The sequence below is a fragment of the Scyliorhinus canicula genome, chromosome 9, assembly GCF_902713615.1.
Source record: "Scyliorhinus canicula chromosome 9, sScyCan1.1, whole genome shotgun sequence".
Classification (NCBI taxonomy): Eukaryota; Metazoa; Chordata; class Chondrichthyes; order Carcharhiniformes; family Scyliorhinidae; genus Scyliorhinus; species Scyliorhinus canicula.
Window position 1 is genome coordinate 166,782,507 of NC_052154.1, and position 17,618 is coordinate 166,800,124.

The 17,618-nt window shown below is 51.1% G+C and overlaps 1 protein-coding gene across 9 annotated transcripts in view; it reads right to left on the reverse strand.

Moving 5' to 3' along the window:
* Positions 1 to 17,618, reverse strand: part of stk33 (serine/threonine kinase 33) — a 243,418-nt gene that overhangs the window by 80,844 nt on the left and 144,956 nt on the right. For all 9 annotated transcript variants that reach the window (XM_038808129.1, XM_038808123.1, XM_038808125.1 and 6 more), the window contains 2 exons: positions 16,428 to 16,516; positions 7,568 to 7,655 (listed from right to left, as the gene is read on the reverse strand). In XM_038808129.1, the coding sequence (XP_038664057.1) occupies positions 7,568 to 7,655; positions 16,428 to 16,516 (177 nt within the window). The remainder of the gene's footprint in view (positions 1 to 7,567; positions 7,656 to 16,427; positions 16,517 to 17,618) is intronic.

Genomic DNA, 17,618 nt, shown 5'->3' on the forward strand with positions numbered 1-17,618 from the left:
CTTGCAAGTTTCAATAAGATCTCCCCTCATCCTTCTAAACTCCAACGAGTACAGACCCAGAGTCCTCAACTGTCCCTATTACAAGCATTTCATTGCAGGGATCATTCTTGTGAACCTCCTCTGGACCCTTTCCAAGGCCAGCACATCCTTCTTAGATACGGGGCAACATTTAATCGTGAAGCACAGAAGCAGAAGAGAAGAAGAAAAACAAACAAACCCTGCACTCTGGATTCCACTACCTGGTGGGACATCCTGTCCAAGATCTGCCGGACAAGAATCGGCCTGTTCAGTCACAGGAAGACTAACAGCAGAATGACCCTGATCAGACATCATTCTCAAATCCAAAAACAGCCGACGAAATATAAGCGCTCAACATATTTGCTAAATATGTTGTTTGTGGCTAGCACATTCAGAGGGGTGGTCACATCACAGCTTAAGGGCCTAGAGGCAGAGAAGGAATGGGTGACCATCAACCAGTCCGAGAGAATTAGGCTAGGTAGCGCAGGAATCCCCTGGGATCCCACTCACAAATCAGTTTTCCATTTGGAATCTAGTTTCTCAGAGGAGTGCACTCAGAGCCAGGTTGGTGGCACCATGAGTGGCTTGGTTTTTCATAGAATTTACAGTGCAGAAGGAGGCCATTCGGCCCATCGAGTCTGCACAGGCTCCTGGAAAGAGCACCCTACCCAAGGTCAACACCTCCACCCTATCCCCATAACGCAGTAACCCCACCCAACACATCTTTGGACTGTGGGAGGAAACCGGAGCACCCAGAGGAAACCCACGCACACACGGGGAGGATGTGCAGACTCCGCACAGACAGTGACCCAAGCCGGAATCGAACCTGGGACCCTGGAGCTGTTAAGCAATTGTGCTATCCACAATGCTACCGTGCTGACCATAATAAAAGGTTAGACAGGAGGTCAGGGAGAAGAAGGGAAGATAAATAGTGATAGGGATTCATAAGTTGGGGGAATAGAGAGGCTGTAGACGTTACCCCAGGGTGGTATGGTGGCATGGTGGCATTGTCAGATGCTCAGGTTGGCACTTCCAGGTGGCATAGGCATTGTCAGGGTGCTAGGTTGGCACTGCCAAGGTGTCAATCTGACATTTTCTGTGCATGCACGTTCGGGCCAGGGTTGCCTGGTGTGGGTATGGAGGGGGGGGTGTAACGGTGGCCGGGGACTCTATCATACTGTGTTTAGGAGGGGGGGGGGGGGGGGGGGGGGGGTGGGGGCTAGGGAATGTTTTGGGGGTCTCGGAGATCAGGATTCTATTTCTCTAGGTAGAATGGGGAATTCCGGCGAGTGGAGCTCCCCATTGTAAAAATCAGGGCTATGTGCGGCCTTAGCCGTGCGTTCCCCATTCAGGTCCTTTATTCAAAGCAAGTCACGTTGAATAGCCATGTGTCTCTCAGCACTGTGAGTGCCAGGAAACATGTGACTGAACGGGCTCGCTAGGGGACTTTGTTCCCTTCTGGGAAGATCGCACCCTTCATTTATGAGGATAGATTGGAGATGTTGCTCAAGCCTCCTTGGAGAAAAGGCGGCTTAGAGGAGATTTGATAGAGATGTTAAAAACCATGAGGCTGCTGGCCAGAGTCGATAGGGAGAAACTGTTCATACTCATAAACATAGAGCATACAGTGCAGAAGGAGGCCATTTGGCCCTTCGAGTCTGCACCGACCCACTTAAGCCCTCACTTCCACCCTATCCTCATAACCCAATAACCCTTCCTAACCTTTTTGGTCACTAAGGGCAATTTAACACGGCCAATCCACCGAAACTGCACGTCTTTGGACTGTGGGAGAAAACCGGAGCACCCGGAGGAAATCCATGCACACACAGGGAGAACGGGCAGACTCTGCACAGACAGTGACCCAGCGGGGAATCGAACCTGGGACCTGGCGCTGTGAAGCCATAGTGCTATTCACTTGTGCTACCGTGCTGCATCATTCTCAAATCCAAAAACAGCCGACAACGACATATAAGCGTTCAACGTATTTGAGTAAAGCTCCTGAGAACTTTGTGGCTAGCACATTCAGAGGGGTGGTCACATCACAACTTAAGGGCCTAGAGGCAGAGAAGGAATCGGTGACCATCAACCAGTCCAAGAGAATTAGGCCAGGTAGCGCAGGAGTCCCTTGGTCCTTGAGAACTTGGTCCTAAAAGGACCAAGAACGAGAAAACACAGATTTAAAGTAGTGTGCAAAAGAAATAAACTTAATGTGAGAAAAAAACTTTCACAGAGCATGTGGTTCGGGTCTGGAATGCACTGCCTGGAAATGTGGTTGAGGCAGGTTCAACTGAGGCAATCAAGAGGGCATTAGATGAGTACTTGAATAGAAACAATACACAGGGTACGGGGAAAAGGCAGGGGAATGGCACTAAGACATAATACTTGTTTGGAGAGCTGGTGCAGACACAATGCTCTACATGGTCTCCTTCTGTGCTGTAACATTTCTGTGATTTAGATAAACATAGAAATTAGGAGGAGGAGGTCCTTTAAGCCTGTTCCGCCATTCACAGCTAATCATCCAACTCAATAGCCTGATCCCGATTTCCCCCTATATCCTTGATCTTCTTCATCCCAAGTGTTATATCTAACTGCTTCTCGAAAACATGTAACGTTTTTGCCTCAACTACTTTGTGGCAGCAAATTCCTCAGGGTGACTGCTCTCTAGGTGCAGAAATTTCTCCTCATCTCTGTCCGAAACAGTCTACCCTGTGACCCCTGGTTCTGGACACCCCCACCATCGGGAACATCCTTATTACATCTATCCTGTCTAGTCCTGTTAGGATTTTAAAAGTTCCTATGAGATTTCCCCCTTTCTTGTATGTTCTTTCAAAGGGCATGTTAAACTGTTTAAAATAACATATGCCAACATCACAGGGCAGTTTTATCCACACATCATTGACCCTGTATGAAATAAAAGTTATTTAAGTTTCTTATTAGCAACACAGAAACTTAGGGCGGAATTCTCCGCTCCCGGGAAAAATCGGGAAGGCCGTCGTGAACTCGTCCGAGTTTCAGGACAGCCTCGGAGGCCGCTCCTCTCACCGTATTCACCCCCACCCGGGGGGCTAGGAGCGGCGTTCCGTTATTCTCGGCGGCCGGGCCTTGATGCTTGCGTCAAGACGGCGCGCCGAGAATGACGCAGCCGGTGCGCCTAAGTGACACCAGCCGCGCATGCGCAGGTTGGCCGGCTCCAACCCGCACATGCGCGGTGACTGTCTTCCCCTCCGCTGCCCCGCAAGACGTGGCAGCTTGATCTTGCGGGGCGGCGGAGGGGAAAGAGTGCGTCGCTTTGAGACGCCGGTCCGGCGATCGGTGGGCACCGATCGCAGGCTAGTCCCCTCCCGAGCACGGCCGTGGTGCTCACTCCCCTCTCCGCCCCCCACAAGCTTCAAACGGGCCTTTGGCGCCCATGTTCACGATGTGGTGTGGTTGCCACCGTCGTGAAACGGTCGCGAATGGCAGGCCGCTTGGCCCATCCAGGTCGGAGAATAGCCGGTCGCCGTGAAAAAACGGCGAATGGCGATTCTTCCGAGCGGGGGGTGGGAGAATCGCGGGGTGCGCCAGGGGGGCGTGAAATGAGTCGCCCGGCCCTCCCGCGATTCTCCCACCCAGCGTGGGGAGCGGAGTATCGCGCCCTTAATACATCTCTAACAATCTAATCACTTTGACTTGCTTTAACCACCAATTCTGCATATTGTTCGTGCAGCTACAATTTGACATATAACAAAATTGTAAAATAATCACAAAAGCATTCTTCATTTAAAAAACCCATTTTATCTCTTTTCATGCACACTGTCATTGTCAAGTCAGTTGCCCATGCCTTCAGCCTTGCTGAATAGCAATAATAATAGCACCATCTGGTGTCCTCCTAGAGCCAGCTAGGGACTGCAAAGAGAACGATAGCAAAAATGCTGTCTTTAAAAGAGAATAAACAACTTAAACTGGTCTACACAGCCTGCCATCCTAACATAATGGCTTTAATGTCTGCTAGATTTGGATGTGTTTCAGCATGTACCATGGGAATAATTCACGCGTCTTTGTTGACCACTGACTGATCAACATAAAGCTAAATAATTACTTTGTTGTTCGCCGAGCTTGTCTCTGCCAATATCAGACACATTGCTTTCTGTAAAATAGGATCCTTATTTTATTTATGACTTAATGCTGACAAATAATTGTTTGAAGTTGGGAAACTTCTCAAAGGCGAGTTAAAAGAGTTTTACCCATTCACCTCCATGCTAATTCATGCCCCCCACTCTCCCCTTGGTCGGGAGGCCTAAAATATAACCAAATAACTAAAGGGAAGTGGGCCTTTTAACCAGCCCTGCTAGGCACTTGGTCGCACCTGATTCGCTTCCAGGGGTGACAGCACAGACCTCTCTATCCCACACCCGCACATCCTCCGATAAATCCCCAGATAAAAATTGCACATTTTGGGGACCTTTTTACCAAGGCGGGTGGGGTGAGCTGGGAAATTTCCCGACTCGAGCCTGCCCACCTTGGTAGTAAAAATCCGTGTGTGTTATGAGACTGTGTTAGGCAGCATTTAGTGGCCGCGTTGCTCCCTAACAGGAGCACGACATGGCCGATAGATGCCAGGAGAGAACTCCTGCAGGCTTCCTGACTGCCAGCACACCTCACGAGATGTCCCCAGGTCTCGCGAGGCGCGGCGATCATGAAACCAGCCACAATGGTGGGATCAGGCCTAGCACGCCCAAGTATGTTTAAAACCTGCTTAGTCCTGCTCAACTGGATCTATAGGGCTCCCAGCACCTACCAGCCTCCCCTTGGGAGTGCCGTTCAGTACTGGTCCACACAAACATGGTCCAGGCAAAATGGGGTGTGTGGGGGACCCTCAAGCCCACTAGAGTTCAGGGCACCCTTTCAAAATGGCGGCCCGATTTCCTGCACTGAGGAGCCCCACTCACCCAAACCCCTCAGTGGACGGAGCGATCGGAATGCCATTTGTAAATGGCGTCTTCACCTCTCTAGTTGCCGACCCAACTCCCGAACCTCCCCAGCCCCAACTCACTATCAGTTGGTCACCAGCCCTCCCTCGTCCGTGCAGGGCAGCTCTGCCCGATCACCGCCATGAAAGAAAATGCCACCATGACACCTTAGTACCCTGGCACTGCTGCTGCTACTTGGGCACCTTGGCAGTGCCAGCCTGGCACTCTGGCAGTGCCTCTGCCAGCTGGCTGTGCCACCTGAGCACCACCACCTTGCCCAGAAAGCATGTACCTGGGGGCCTTCAATCCCCTGGGAGACCCCCACAAGTGCCGTTCCATCTGGTCCCCGTTTGTGGAGCCCAGTACTGAACAGAATTCGCCCGAGATCTCCAAGGCAAAGGGGAAAGATCCCAACACCTTGGTTACCTCAGGGAATTGCATATTAAAGTGAAACTAGCTGTCTGGCTCTATTATGCAAATCTGGCAAAAAGTGATCCCGCTCACAATGGGCACTCTTCATATTGCAACGTTTTGCAAGATAGTGTTAGATCTCGCAAGGCATGACAAGCCGGATAGATCCCGGGAGTAGGGTCTCCCATCATTTACTGGCCACATTGCGCTGCAGTGCACTGCTTTTTGGGTGCAGCATGGTCGATAGATCACGCCTTAAGTGGGGCTAGCCTGGTGGAAAAGTCCCCAAGGGTCCACAAAGTAACTATGTTTGGTTAAGACTTGGGGAACTCGCTGACAGCTAGGGTGGTGCAGACTCGATGGGTCGAATGGCTTCTTTCTGCACTGTAAATTCTATGATATCTATGAAACTCCCAGCAAAACCTGCCAGAAATGATACTTTGAAACGTTTCTGTTAGATTGTGCCTGACATCTGCTGCTCACAAATAGTCTGTCGGTTAAATCGTTACATAACATTTAGAAGTTGGCCAGTGGTCCGGGATATTGGGCATGATCGAACGGCCTTGTCCCGCCCGACCCAGTGACGTGATGAGGCCGTTAAACCTCGCAAGAGGCCTCTCGTGAGAACTATGACGTTCAGGGTGCCACATGAGATCTAATGAGATTTTGCAAGACATCACAATCTGGATGGCGACGTTTAGTACTGGACCCACAAACGTGGATCAGGCGTAATGGCACCTTGGTGGTCTGAAAGGCCATCGGAGACCCCCAGCTGGTCGGGCTCTGGGCAGGATAGCGCCTTTGTACTCCCTCTGCCACCCAGACACCTTGGCACCCTGGCAGTGCCAAGGTGCTTGGGTGCCAGGTTATCCATGCCAGGGATCTTGCCCGGGGTGCCTTGCCCTTATGGGGTGAGGGGGTTTGGAGGACTCCTCAATGGGTAAGTTGGTGCATTGGGTGGGGGGGTGCAGCGGTCACGATGGAGATGCCAAGGGGGGGAGGGTCGAGAGATCGGGGCAGCATTTAAAAATGGCGCCCGATCTTTTCCTGCACTAACGAGCTGAACTCCTAAGTACAGGAAATGAAGGTAAGTGCCATCTCAGTGGTTGTTCCTCGCCGAAGTAAAAAAAAAGTCCCATTTGATAACAAGGTCGTTCTCGGTGCTGCAGGTGCCTAGAAACACCTCGCTGTGCCCAAAACAGGACTCTCTTTTCCCCGTTAAATCACGCCCATTCTGTTAATGAATACATTTAAACCTGGTGTGTATGTATGTGCCATTTGTTACATAAAAGAAATTATTTAAAAATTTGATTTAGTGTGCAATTTCTCAGTAATGCACTAAACAGGTAAACTCTCAATCTTCCAGTAATAACATCACAATCAATTTCAGTGATATCAAAAAGATTTTGTAACAGTGTTAGATATAAAATTATTGCACATGTGGCAGCGATAATGCAATAAAATTATTTCAGGTTCAGGAGCCACTAAAATAACAATTTTCTGATTGTGATTTCACATCCACATCTCAATGAAATTTACGAACCATTGAATCAAACAGGCTGACAGTACAGAAGGAGGTCATTTTGTTCATCATCTCCGTGCCAACTCTTTGCTAGAGCAATTCAGACCTCATTCCACTGCCCGGGATGTCACCCCATTTTCCTCCTATTCAAACATTTACCCAATTTCCTCCAAAAATGTAATAGTCTCAACACCCTCAGGTAAAGCTCCAACATACTTCTTTGCAATGCCTATGATCTCTGTCCAGCTTTGTATGGAAAAGAAAATGTCAGTTTTCAATGACTGGGGCATGTAACTTTATTCTTCATTTGCTTAAAAAACAAGTCATTAAAAGCACACCTGCTGGTAGAAATGAAGTCACTCTAACACAGCATGGTGGCATGCAGAATTGGTATTGAATACGTGCATTATTGCTAATTTCTACTACAATTTTAATCTTTTATCAATTACCTAGATCAAGGAAATAATTGAGATAAATGTAATGTGTTGCGGAACATCTGAGCCAAAGGTTATACTTTTACAACATCTAGAATTACTTTTTGTTTTTTAACTCTCTGTTTTGTCCAATTCTGTACACATGAAACCAGAAATAAGCATCGGTGAACTATGCAAGATTAAGTGCAAATCTCTGGGGAGAAAATACATGTAAATGTCAACAGATTTCTTACCCATGTACAAAGGTGTTCCACAGGTTGCCTGCAACATTTTGTCACTGCCAACACCCCCTTTCTGCACAGAAAGTCCAAAATCAGTCACCTGGGTAATGAAAACATTTCAGAATGGGTTGGACACTGTAGCACAGGATATTTGCAATGCATTTTTCTGAGCATCAATTTCCTACAGTTCTCCTATTGAGTCAACTCTTGAGCTTTGCGTTTCATTAAAAAAAATGGTGCAGTTTGGAGAGTTTCCAGTGGGGATGTTCACAACCATCTTTACCTGTCTGAGAATGCTTCCATGGTGAGTACATCTTCAATGAAGCAGAATTCATTTGATTAGTGTTACGATCCCAGTTGTTGTTACAACTGGATGGGAAGATCCCAGAATGGAACCCTGTCTCAAAAGACCGTGAACTGGATTCTCCGGTCCCCCAGCCATGTTTTTCTCAACAGCACGCCATTAGCTGGTGGCGAGATTCTCTCTTCACGCCGCTTGTCAACGGGGTTTCCCACTGAAGCCACCCCATGCCGCTAGGAAACCCGTAACTTTTATTTTTTTTAAATAAAATGTAGAGGAACAGTCACAGGATCACCAATTAGTTTGAACAAGGAAAAAACATTTATTAAACAAGAAAAGTTGGATTATTTTACAATGTCCCTTTACTCCACCCCACTTATCTTAATAATTACACACAGGTTTTAAGATTAACACAGATTACAAGGTACATGAAGCTAATACACAAGTCCCTTTAAGCATACAAGATGACTATGGTAAGACACAGTTCTCTCAGAACCTCAGTGAATGTGAAGTTCTCCTCAAAATTCCCCCCAGACAATTCTTATCCCACGAGTCTCCTCGTCTCACTAAACTCCGGCTTCCACACGAGTGATTTCAAATTCTGCTTTCAAAAGTTACACTTCCAAATCTTATTTGAAATCATGCTTTCCTTTCACTGCTTCCATCAAGGTTTCACTTTCAGGTTTTAAGATCATAAGACCATATGATATAGGAGCAGAATTAGGCCACTCGGCCCATCGAGTCTGCTCCGCCATTCAAACATGGCTGATATTTTTCTCATCCTCATTCTCCTGCCTTCTCCCCAAAACCCCTGATCCCCTTATTGATCAAGAACCTATCTATCCAGAAAATCAACTTTGCAGCAGAAGAAGGTGCGAGGCAAAAAGGACAAGATGGCGGCGGGCAGGGAACCGGCAGCGTGGCAGCAGCTGCTGCCCTCCTTCCAGGAACTAAAAGCTGAGATCCTGGAGCCGTTGAGGGCATCGCTGGACAGGCTCGGGGCAACTCAGACGGCTCAGGCGGCGGAGATTCGGGAGCTGCAGCAAAAGGCTTCGGAGAACGAGGACAAACTCCTCGGCCTGGCGGTGAAGGTGGAGTCGCACGAGGCGCTTCACAAGAAATGGTTGGCAAGGATGGAGGAGATGGAGAACCGCTCCCTCCGGAAGAATCTGCGGATTTTGGGCCTCCCGGAGGGGCTGGAAGGTTCGAATTTGGGGGCCTACGTGGTCCTGATGCTGAACACGCTGATGGGCACGGGGTCGTTCCGGGGACCGCTGGAGCTGGAGAGTGCCCATCGGGTGCGGCTGCGGAAGCTCGGGCCGAACGAGCCACACAGGGCAGTGCTGGTCCGATTTCAATGCTTGGTCGACCGTAAGTGTGTGCTTCGTTGGGCGAAGAGGGAGAGGAGTAGTAAGTGGGAGAATACGGAGATCAGGATTTACCAGGACTGGAGTGCGGAGGTGGCGAAGAGAAGGGCTGAGTTTAACCAGGCGAAGGCAGTGCTCCACAAGAAGGGGGTCAAGATTGGTCTATGACAGCCGGCACGCCTGTGGGTCACTTATAAAGACCCCCAACTTTATTTTGACTCCCCGGATGAGGCCTGGACTTTTGTCCAGGCAGGCAGAGAAGCTGGACTTGAACTGAAGACTGGGGGCTGGGGAACATTGTACGCAGCCCGGAGGTTTTGTCCTCCTTGATATCCTTTCGCTCTTTTTGGTTCTATTGGACGCTGTTTGTTTTTTTTGCTGTCTTGCCTTTTCTTTTCTGCTTTTCGTGACTGTTATCTGTTTACTTGGGTGTTTTATATCATGTTGGGATTTTTATTATTTCACTGGTTACGGGTTTGGATGGGGTTCGTGGCCCTGTTGGGTCATGTGCCTATCTTCCTGCGTTTTGGGTCGGGGGGCGGGGCTTGGGATGGGGGGCGCGGGCCTCTCTCCCACACTGGAGAAGCAGGGGGCGGGGTCGGCATTGGGGGAATGGTTGGGGGACACTGGGGAGGGTAATTGGGGTGGCGGGAGCAGCCGGGGTCAGCAGGAATCGGCTGACTTACAGAAGTACTATGACCGGAGTTACGCAGATAGGGGGGCCACAGCTTGGGGGGGGGGGGGGGGGGGGGGGGGGGGGAATGGGTGGGGTACCGGGTTGCTGCTGGAATGGCCAAGACGGAGCCGGAGCTTGCAGAGGGGGTCGGGATGGGGGTCTGTCGCTGTGGGGAACGGGCTGAGCGGGGGGCGCGGGCACGTGGCGGACTACGGAAGGGTGATGGCTAGTCGACGGGGGAGGGGGGCAAGTGGCCCTCCGATCCGGCTGATCACCTGGAATGTGAAGGGACTGAATGGGCCGGTCAAACGGTCCCGCGTGTTCGCGCACCTGAGGGGGCTGAAGGCGGACGTGGCTATGCTTCAGGAGACACACCTGAAGGTGGCGGATCAGGTCAGGTTGAGGAAGGGGTGGGTGGGCCAAGTGTTTCATTCGGGGCTGGATGCAAAAAAACGGGGGGTGGCGATCCTGGTGGGGAAGAGGGTGTCGTTTGAGGTGTCGAGTGTGGTGGCAGACAGCAGCGGGAGGTACGTGATGGTGAGCGGCAAGCTACAAGGGGAGCGGGTGGTGCTGATCAATGTATATGCCCCGAATTGGGATGATGCGGGTTTCATGCGGCGCATGTTGGACCGCATTCCAGATTTGGAGGTGGGGGGCCTGATAATGGGGGGGGGGATTTCAACACGGTGCTGGATCCGCCACTGGATCGATCCAGTTCCAGGATGGGTAGGAGGTCTGCGGCGGCTAAGGTGCTGAGGGGGTTTATGGACCAGATGGGAGGGGTGGATCCTTGGAGGTTCGCGAGGCCGAGGGCCAGGGAATTTTCATACTTCTCCCATGTGCATAAGGCCTACTCCCGGATCGACGACTTTGTTTTGAGTAAGGCGCTGATTGCAGGGGTAGTAGATGCTGAATACTCGGCGATAGCCATTTCTGACCATGCCCCGCATTCGGTGGACCTCGAGCTGGGGGAGGAGAGGGACCAGCGCCCGTTGTGGCGCATGGAGGTGGGGCTGCTGGCGGACGAGGATGTGAGGGGGCGGGTTCGAGGATGCATCGAGAGGTACCTGGAGGCCAACGATAATGGGGAGGTCCGAGTGGGGACGGTCTGGGAGGCGCTGAAGGTGGTGGTTCGGGGGGAGTTGATCTCCATTCGGGCCCACAGGGAGAAAGGGCAGGAGAGAGAAAGGGAGAGAATGGTGGGGGAGATGGTGAGGGTGGACAGGAGGTACGCGGAGGCACCGGAGGAGGGATTGCTGAGGGAGCGGCGCAGCCTTCGTGCTGAGTTCGACTTGTTGACCACCAGAAAGGCGGAGGCTCAACGGAGACAGGCTCAGGGTGCGGTGTACAAGTATGGGGAGAAGACGAGTAGGATGCTGGCACACCAGCTCCGTAAGCGGGATGTGGCTAGGGAGATTGGTGGAGTTAAGGACCGGGGAGGAAATGTGGTGCGGAGGGGGGTAGACATTAATGGGGTCTTCAGGGACTATTATGAGAGACTATATCGGTCCGAACCTCCGGCGGAGAAGGGGGGGGATGGGCGCTTTTTGGACCGGCTGAGATTCCCGAGGGTGGAGGAGGGACGGGTGGAGGATCTGGGGCGCCCGTTGAGGAGCTGGTTAAAGGGATAGGGAACATGCAGTCGGGGAAGGCGCCGGGGCCGGATGGGTTCCCGGTTGAATTTTACAAGGCGTATGCAGACCTGCTGGGCCCCCTGTTGGTTAGGACCTTCAACGAGGCGAAGGAGAGGGGGTCTTTGCCCCTGACGATGTCTCGGGCGCTGATCTCCTTGATCCTTAAGCGAGACAAGGATCCCCTGCAGTGTGGGTCATACAGGCCGATCTCACTCCTGAATGTGGACGCCAAGTTGTTGGCAAAAATCTTAGCCACGAGGATGGAAGATTGTGTGCCGCAGGTTATCCACGAGGATCAAACGGGGTTTGTGAAGGGCAGGCAGCTGATCACTAATATACGGAGGCTCTTGAACGTTATTATGATGCCGGCGGTGGAAGGGGAGGTGGAGATAGTGGTGGCGCTAGATGTGGAGAAGGCCTTTGATAGGGCCGAGTGGGGGTACTTGTGGGAGGTGCTGGAAAGGTTCGGGTTTGGGGAGGGGTTTGTCAGTTGGGTGAGGCTGTTGTATGAGGCCCCGATTGGGAGTGTGGCCATGAATAAGAGGAGGTCGGAGTATTTTAGACTATACCAGGGGACGAGGCAGGGGTGTCCCCTGTCCCCCCTACTTTTTGCGCTGGCAATTGAACCCCCAGCTATGGCGCTGAGGGAGTCGGGGGATTGGAGGGTGCTGGTCCGGGGTGGGGAGGAGCACCGAGTGTCGCTCTATGCGGATGACCTATTGTTGTATGTGGCGGACCCGGTGGGGGGAATGCTGGTGGTGATGGGTATTCTCCGGGAATTTGGGGATTTCTCAGGGTATAAGCTTAACTTTGGGAAAAGTGAGCTGTTTGTGGTACACCTGGGGGACCAGGAGGGGGGGATTGGGAGGTTCCCACTGAAAAGGGCAAAGAGGAGCTTCAGGTACTTGGGGGTTCAGGTGGCCAGCAGCTGGGGGGCCTTGCATAAGCTAAACCTCACAAGGCTGGTGGAGCAAATGAAGGAGGAGTTTAAGAGGTGGGACATGCTGCCGCTGTCTTTGGCGGGTAGGGTGCAGTCAGTCAAGGTGACGGTGCTCCCGAGGTTTCTGTTCCTGTTCCAGTGCCTCCCCATCCTTATCCCGAAGGCCTTTTTCAGGCGGGTTAACAGGAGCATTATGGGGTTTGTGTGGGCACACGGGACTTCAAGGGTGAGACGGGTGTTCTTGGAGCGGGGCAGCGATGGGGGGGGGGGCTGGCTTTGCCCAACCTCTGTGGGTATTATTGGGCTGCCAACGCAGCGATTGTACGTAAGTGGGTAATGGACGGGGAGGGGCGGCATGGAAGAGGCTGGAGATGGCATCCTGTGTGGGTACGAGCCTGGAAGCGCTTGCAACGGCGCCGCTGCCGCTCCCTCCGACGAGGTATACCACGAGCCCGGTGGTGGCAGCTACCCTCAAGATTTGGGGGCAATGGAGGCGGCACAGGGGGGAGGTGGGGGGTTCCTCAGTTGGCACAGGGCAGGTGTCAGGAGGCTGGGGGACCTGTTCATAGACGGGACGTTTGCGAGCCTGGGTGAGCTGGAAGGGAAGTTCAGGCTCTCCCCGGGAACACCTTTAGGTAAATGTAAGTAAGGGCGTTTGTCAGGCGGCAGGTGGCGGGGTTCCCCCTGCTGCCGCCGCGTAGGGTCCAGGACAGGGTGCTCTCGGGGGTACGGGTTGGAGAGGGGAGGATCTCGAAAGTGTACCAGGTGATGCAGGAGGTAGACGAGGCCTCAGTGGAGGAGCTGAAAGATAAATGGGAGGAGGAGGTGGGTGAGGAGATTGAGGAGGGGACGTGGGCGGATGCCCTAGAAAGGGTGAACTCCTCCTCTTCGTATGCGAGGCTTAGCCTCATACAGTTTAAGGTACTGCATAGGGCTCATATGACCGGGACAAGGATGAGCCGGTTTTTTGGGACCGAGGACAGGTGTATCAGGTGCTCAGGGAGCCCAGCAAACCATGTCCACATGTTCTGGGCATGCCCAGCACTGGGGGAATTTTGGAAGGGTGGAGCAAGGACGTATCGAGGGTGGTAGGATCCAAGGTCAATCCAGGCTGGGGACTCGCAATATTTGGGGTTGCAGTGGAGCCGGGAGTGCAGGAGGCGAAAGAGGCCAATGTTCTGGTCCCTAGTAGCCCGGCGGAGGATTCTTCTTCAGTGGAAGGATGAGAGGCCCCCAAGTGTGGAGGCCTGGGTCAACGATATGGCGGGGTTTATTAAATTGGAGAGGGTGAAATTTGCCCTAAGGGGGTCAGTGCAGGGGTTTCTCAGGAGATGGCAACCATTCCTAGATCTCCTGGCAGAACGGTAAAAACAAAAGGTCAACAGCAGCAGCAACCCGGGGGGTGGGGGGGGGGGGGGGCGGAGGGGGGTTGTCTCTTTGTTTTTGTTTTGGGTTGAATATCTGTTTTTTGCCAATGACGGGCGTTAATTTATTGTTTCTCTTTTGTATTTACGGCGGGTGGGGGTGTTCTGTTTTTTTTGTGTTCTTAAAATTTTCTGTTATTGTTTTCTTTTTTGTGAAAATGTGAAAATTTGAATAAAAATTATTTTAAAAAAAAAAGAACCTATCTCTCTCTGTCTTGAAGACAATCAGTGATTTGGCCTCCACAGCCTTCTGCGGCTAAGAGTTTCACAGATTCACCACCCTCTGGCCGAAGAAATTCCTCCTCATCTCTGTTCCAAAGCATCGTCCTTTTAGTCTGAGATTGCGTCCTCTGCTTCTAGTTTTTCCTACAAGTGGGAACAGCCTCTCCACATCCACTCTTCCAGGCCAGGAAGTTTCCTGTAAGTTTCAATAAGATCCCCCCTCATCCTTCTAAACTCCAACGAATACAGACCCCGAGTCCTCAACCGTTCCTCATATGACAAGTTCTTCATTCCAGGGATCATTCTTATGAACGTCCTCTGGACTCTTTCCAAGGCCAAGAACATCCCTCCTTAGATACGGGGCCCAAAACTGCTCACAATACTCCTCTCCCTTCAGGTTTCCATTGTCCTAAAGACTTTTGCAACAACTCCGGGATTCAGCCACTGATATCCACAATTATTTCAAATAATATCTCCCAAACTATTGTAATTTCTCATAAACCTTAGCACTCTTGCAGATATCTTTCTGGCCTCTCATGATCCAATGCCTTTTCAACTCTGTGACTTTATTGAACAGTGATCTGTTCTGGTTCCCAGTTTCCTCTGTTCCGTTCACTCTAGCCTTTTTAGAAACCTCTCTTAATTTCTCCAGTTTCTTTAACTGGTTGGACTTCAGATTTCCGGCATCTGTTTTCTTAACCATTACTTCAAAGTATGGCTTTTCTTCTGGCAAGGCTGAAAGAGGTTTCCTCTTTAGCCTTCTAGAATTAACTGCCTCTAGCTGCCTTCTCTCTCACTACATGTCTTCTGCTGCAATCAAATTAGCTAAACTAAAACTTAAAAGCTTCTTTACCTTACAAAGCCCCAGCTGCGAAACAATCACATGGCTTATTTACCCTTTATACCACAGCCTTTTCTAAACAAGAAAGATCACTCCTAAAATAATTACTCAATTAGAACCATCAGTATAAGGAATTGATGGGGATAATACAACAATTGGAGAGACCATAGTTAGGTATGTTCTTTAAGATATGACATTAATAATATACTTGTAAATAATTTTTTATGTAGAAAAAAATTCTTAAGGCCCTTTTGTTTTAGCCAAAGACAATGGGCTGGATTCTCCGCAGCCCCGGGCCAAAACCGTATTTGGCGTGGGGGCGGAGAATCAACTTTCGTGCCAACATCGGGCCCACCGGCGCTCCAGGGATTCTTTGGGCCCCAAGAATCGCTGATTCCGCAATTTACTCCGCGCAGCTGGGGAGCCATTGCCAATGGCCCGTCCAGCGATACTCCGCTCCCAGCCGGCCGAGTTCCCGATGGCATGGTTCTAACCACCTATTGACGTTCGGGAACCGTGCGTGGAGGCTGTAGCCTCAGTCCGCGGAAGCCCTGGTTGGGGGGGCGGGGGGGATCGGGGCCCTATGGGTGGCCGGGGGACATATCGGGCTGGTCCAATGCAAGGGCGCCTGGCCGATCGGGGGGGCCTACATTTCGGAGCTGCCTCGCGGTCCGTGTCCGTCATGGTGCTCGGCACAGCCGCTGTAGGCCGTCATCGTGCGCATGCACGGACTCAAAACCGGACGTGCAGGGGCCTGTATCCACAGCTAAAGCTGCGAGAATCACTCTGGGTCTCTGCTAGCCCCTGAAGGTAAGTGAATCGACTGACTTTTTTTTGAGGAAACTCTGGAGTGCAACGCCAGCGTTTTTACGCCAGCGTGGGGACATAAATCCCTTTTTGGGAGAATCCAGCCCAATGACTTCAGTCTTCCCAATGCTTAACTGTAGAAAATTGTGGACAAGCTGCCTGACAGCACAGAAACAATGATGGAGTTCAGGGAGGTAGCAGGGGTGGTTTTATAGTATAGATATGGAAGCTGCCCAAGTTTTTAAGTAACATTTGAAAATTGTTTACTTGATCCATGCTCCAAATGGTTTCACAAATCAAACTGGCCACTACTGTTTTTTGAACAGTAAAGGAATAAAAGATTATGGTGAGTGGGCGGGTAAGTGGAACTGAGTCCACAAAAAGATCAGCCATGATCTTATTGAATGGCGGAGCAGGCTCAAGGGGCCAGATGGCGTACTCCTAGTTCTTATGTCCTTATTAATTTTTAGTAGTTTTACAAGCTAATGCTAACATTATAATTAGACAAGGTAGCATTTGGAGATCTACAGTTTGAATGGACCTTGGGATTGGAACCTGCTCAGAAAGGGATTCTTCATACTGCGAGAGGAAGGGAGTCAATGATTTAGGAACACATGAAACTTTTCACAATAATTTCATTGCACAATTCATTTAATTTACCTTGATGTTCAGTTTCATGTCAATTTCACTGTTGCTTTCATTACTTTTAACCAAAATGTTTTCCAGTTTTAAATCTCGATGGACAATATCTATAGAAAGATCACACAAGATTCAATATATACATGTGCAATGTAAATAAACTGATGAGTTTAAAAATTTCAGGAACCACACACAATCTCCCACACATATTTGACGCGATCTTCCAGCCACGCCCCACGACGTGGCCAGTAGATCCCGGGAAAGGCCTCCGCTGAGATTCCCATTGGCTCTTACGCCTCACGAGATTCAACCAGATCTTGCAAGATGTCTCGCACTGCTAAGTGAGTTCAGGGGGTCGAGTGCACTTCCTGCACGGAGAAGCACAGGAAATGACAACTGATTGAGGCCTCGGGGCAGCGTTCCCTGCTGGGCCATCAAAAAAAAAAAAAAAAGAGTGCTCGGGGGTCTGGGTCGGGGAGGGGAAGATATCCGATATCTACAAGCTTATGCAGGAGAAGGAAGAGGCGTCAGTAGAGGAGCTGAAAATGAAGTGGGAGGGGGAACTGGGGGAACAGATCGAAGACGGGACATGGGCTGATGCCCTGGAGAGGGTAAATTCTTCCTCCTCATGTGCGCGGCTTAGCCTCATCCAATTCAAGGTGCTGCATAGGGCCCACATGACTGGGACGAGGATGAGTAGGTTCTTTGGGGGTGAAGATAGGTGTGCCAGGTGCTCGGGGAGTCCAGCGAACCATGCCCATATGTTCTGGGCATGCCCGGCATTGGAGGAGTTCTGGAAGGGGGTGGCGAGGACGGTGTCAAGGGTGGTGGGATCCAGGGTCAAGCCAGGATGGGGACTCGCGATCTTTGGGGTTGGGGTAGAGCCGGGAGTGCAGGAGGCGAAAGAGGCCGGTGTGCTGGCCTTTGCGTCCCTAGTAGCCCGGCGAAGGATTTTGCTACAGTGGAAGGACGCGAGGCCCCCAAGCGTGGAGACCTGGATCAATGACATGGCGGGCTTTATTAAGCTTGAGAAGGTTAAATTCGCCCTGAGAGGATCGGTGCAAGGGTTCTTTAAACGGTGGCAACCTTTCCTCGACTTTCTGGCTCAACGATAGGGTACTGGGACAGTAGCAGCAGCAACCCGGGGGGGGGGGGGGGGGGGGGGGGGGGCGTTGATTATGTTAGCTTATTTTATTTAAATTTGATTTATCT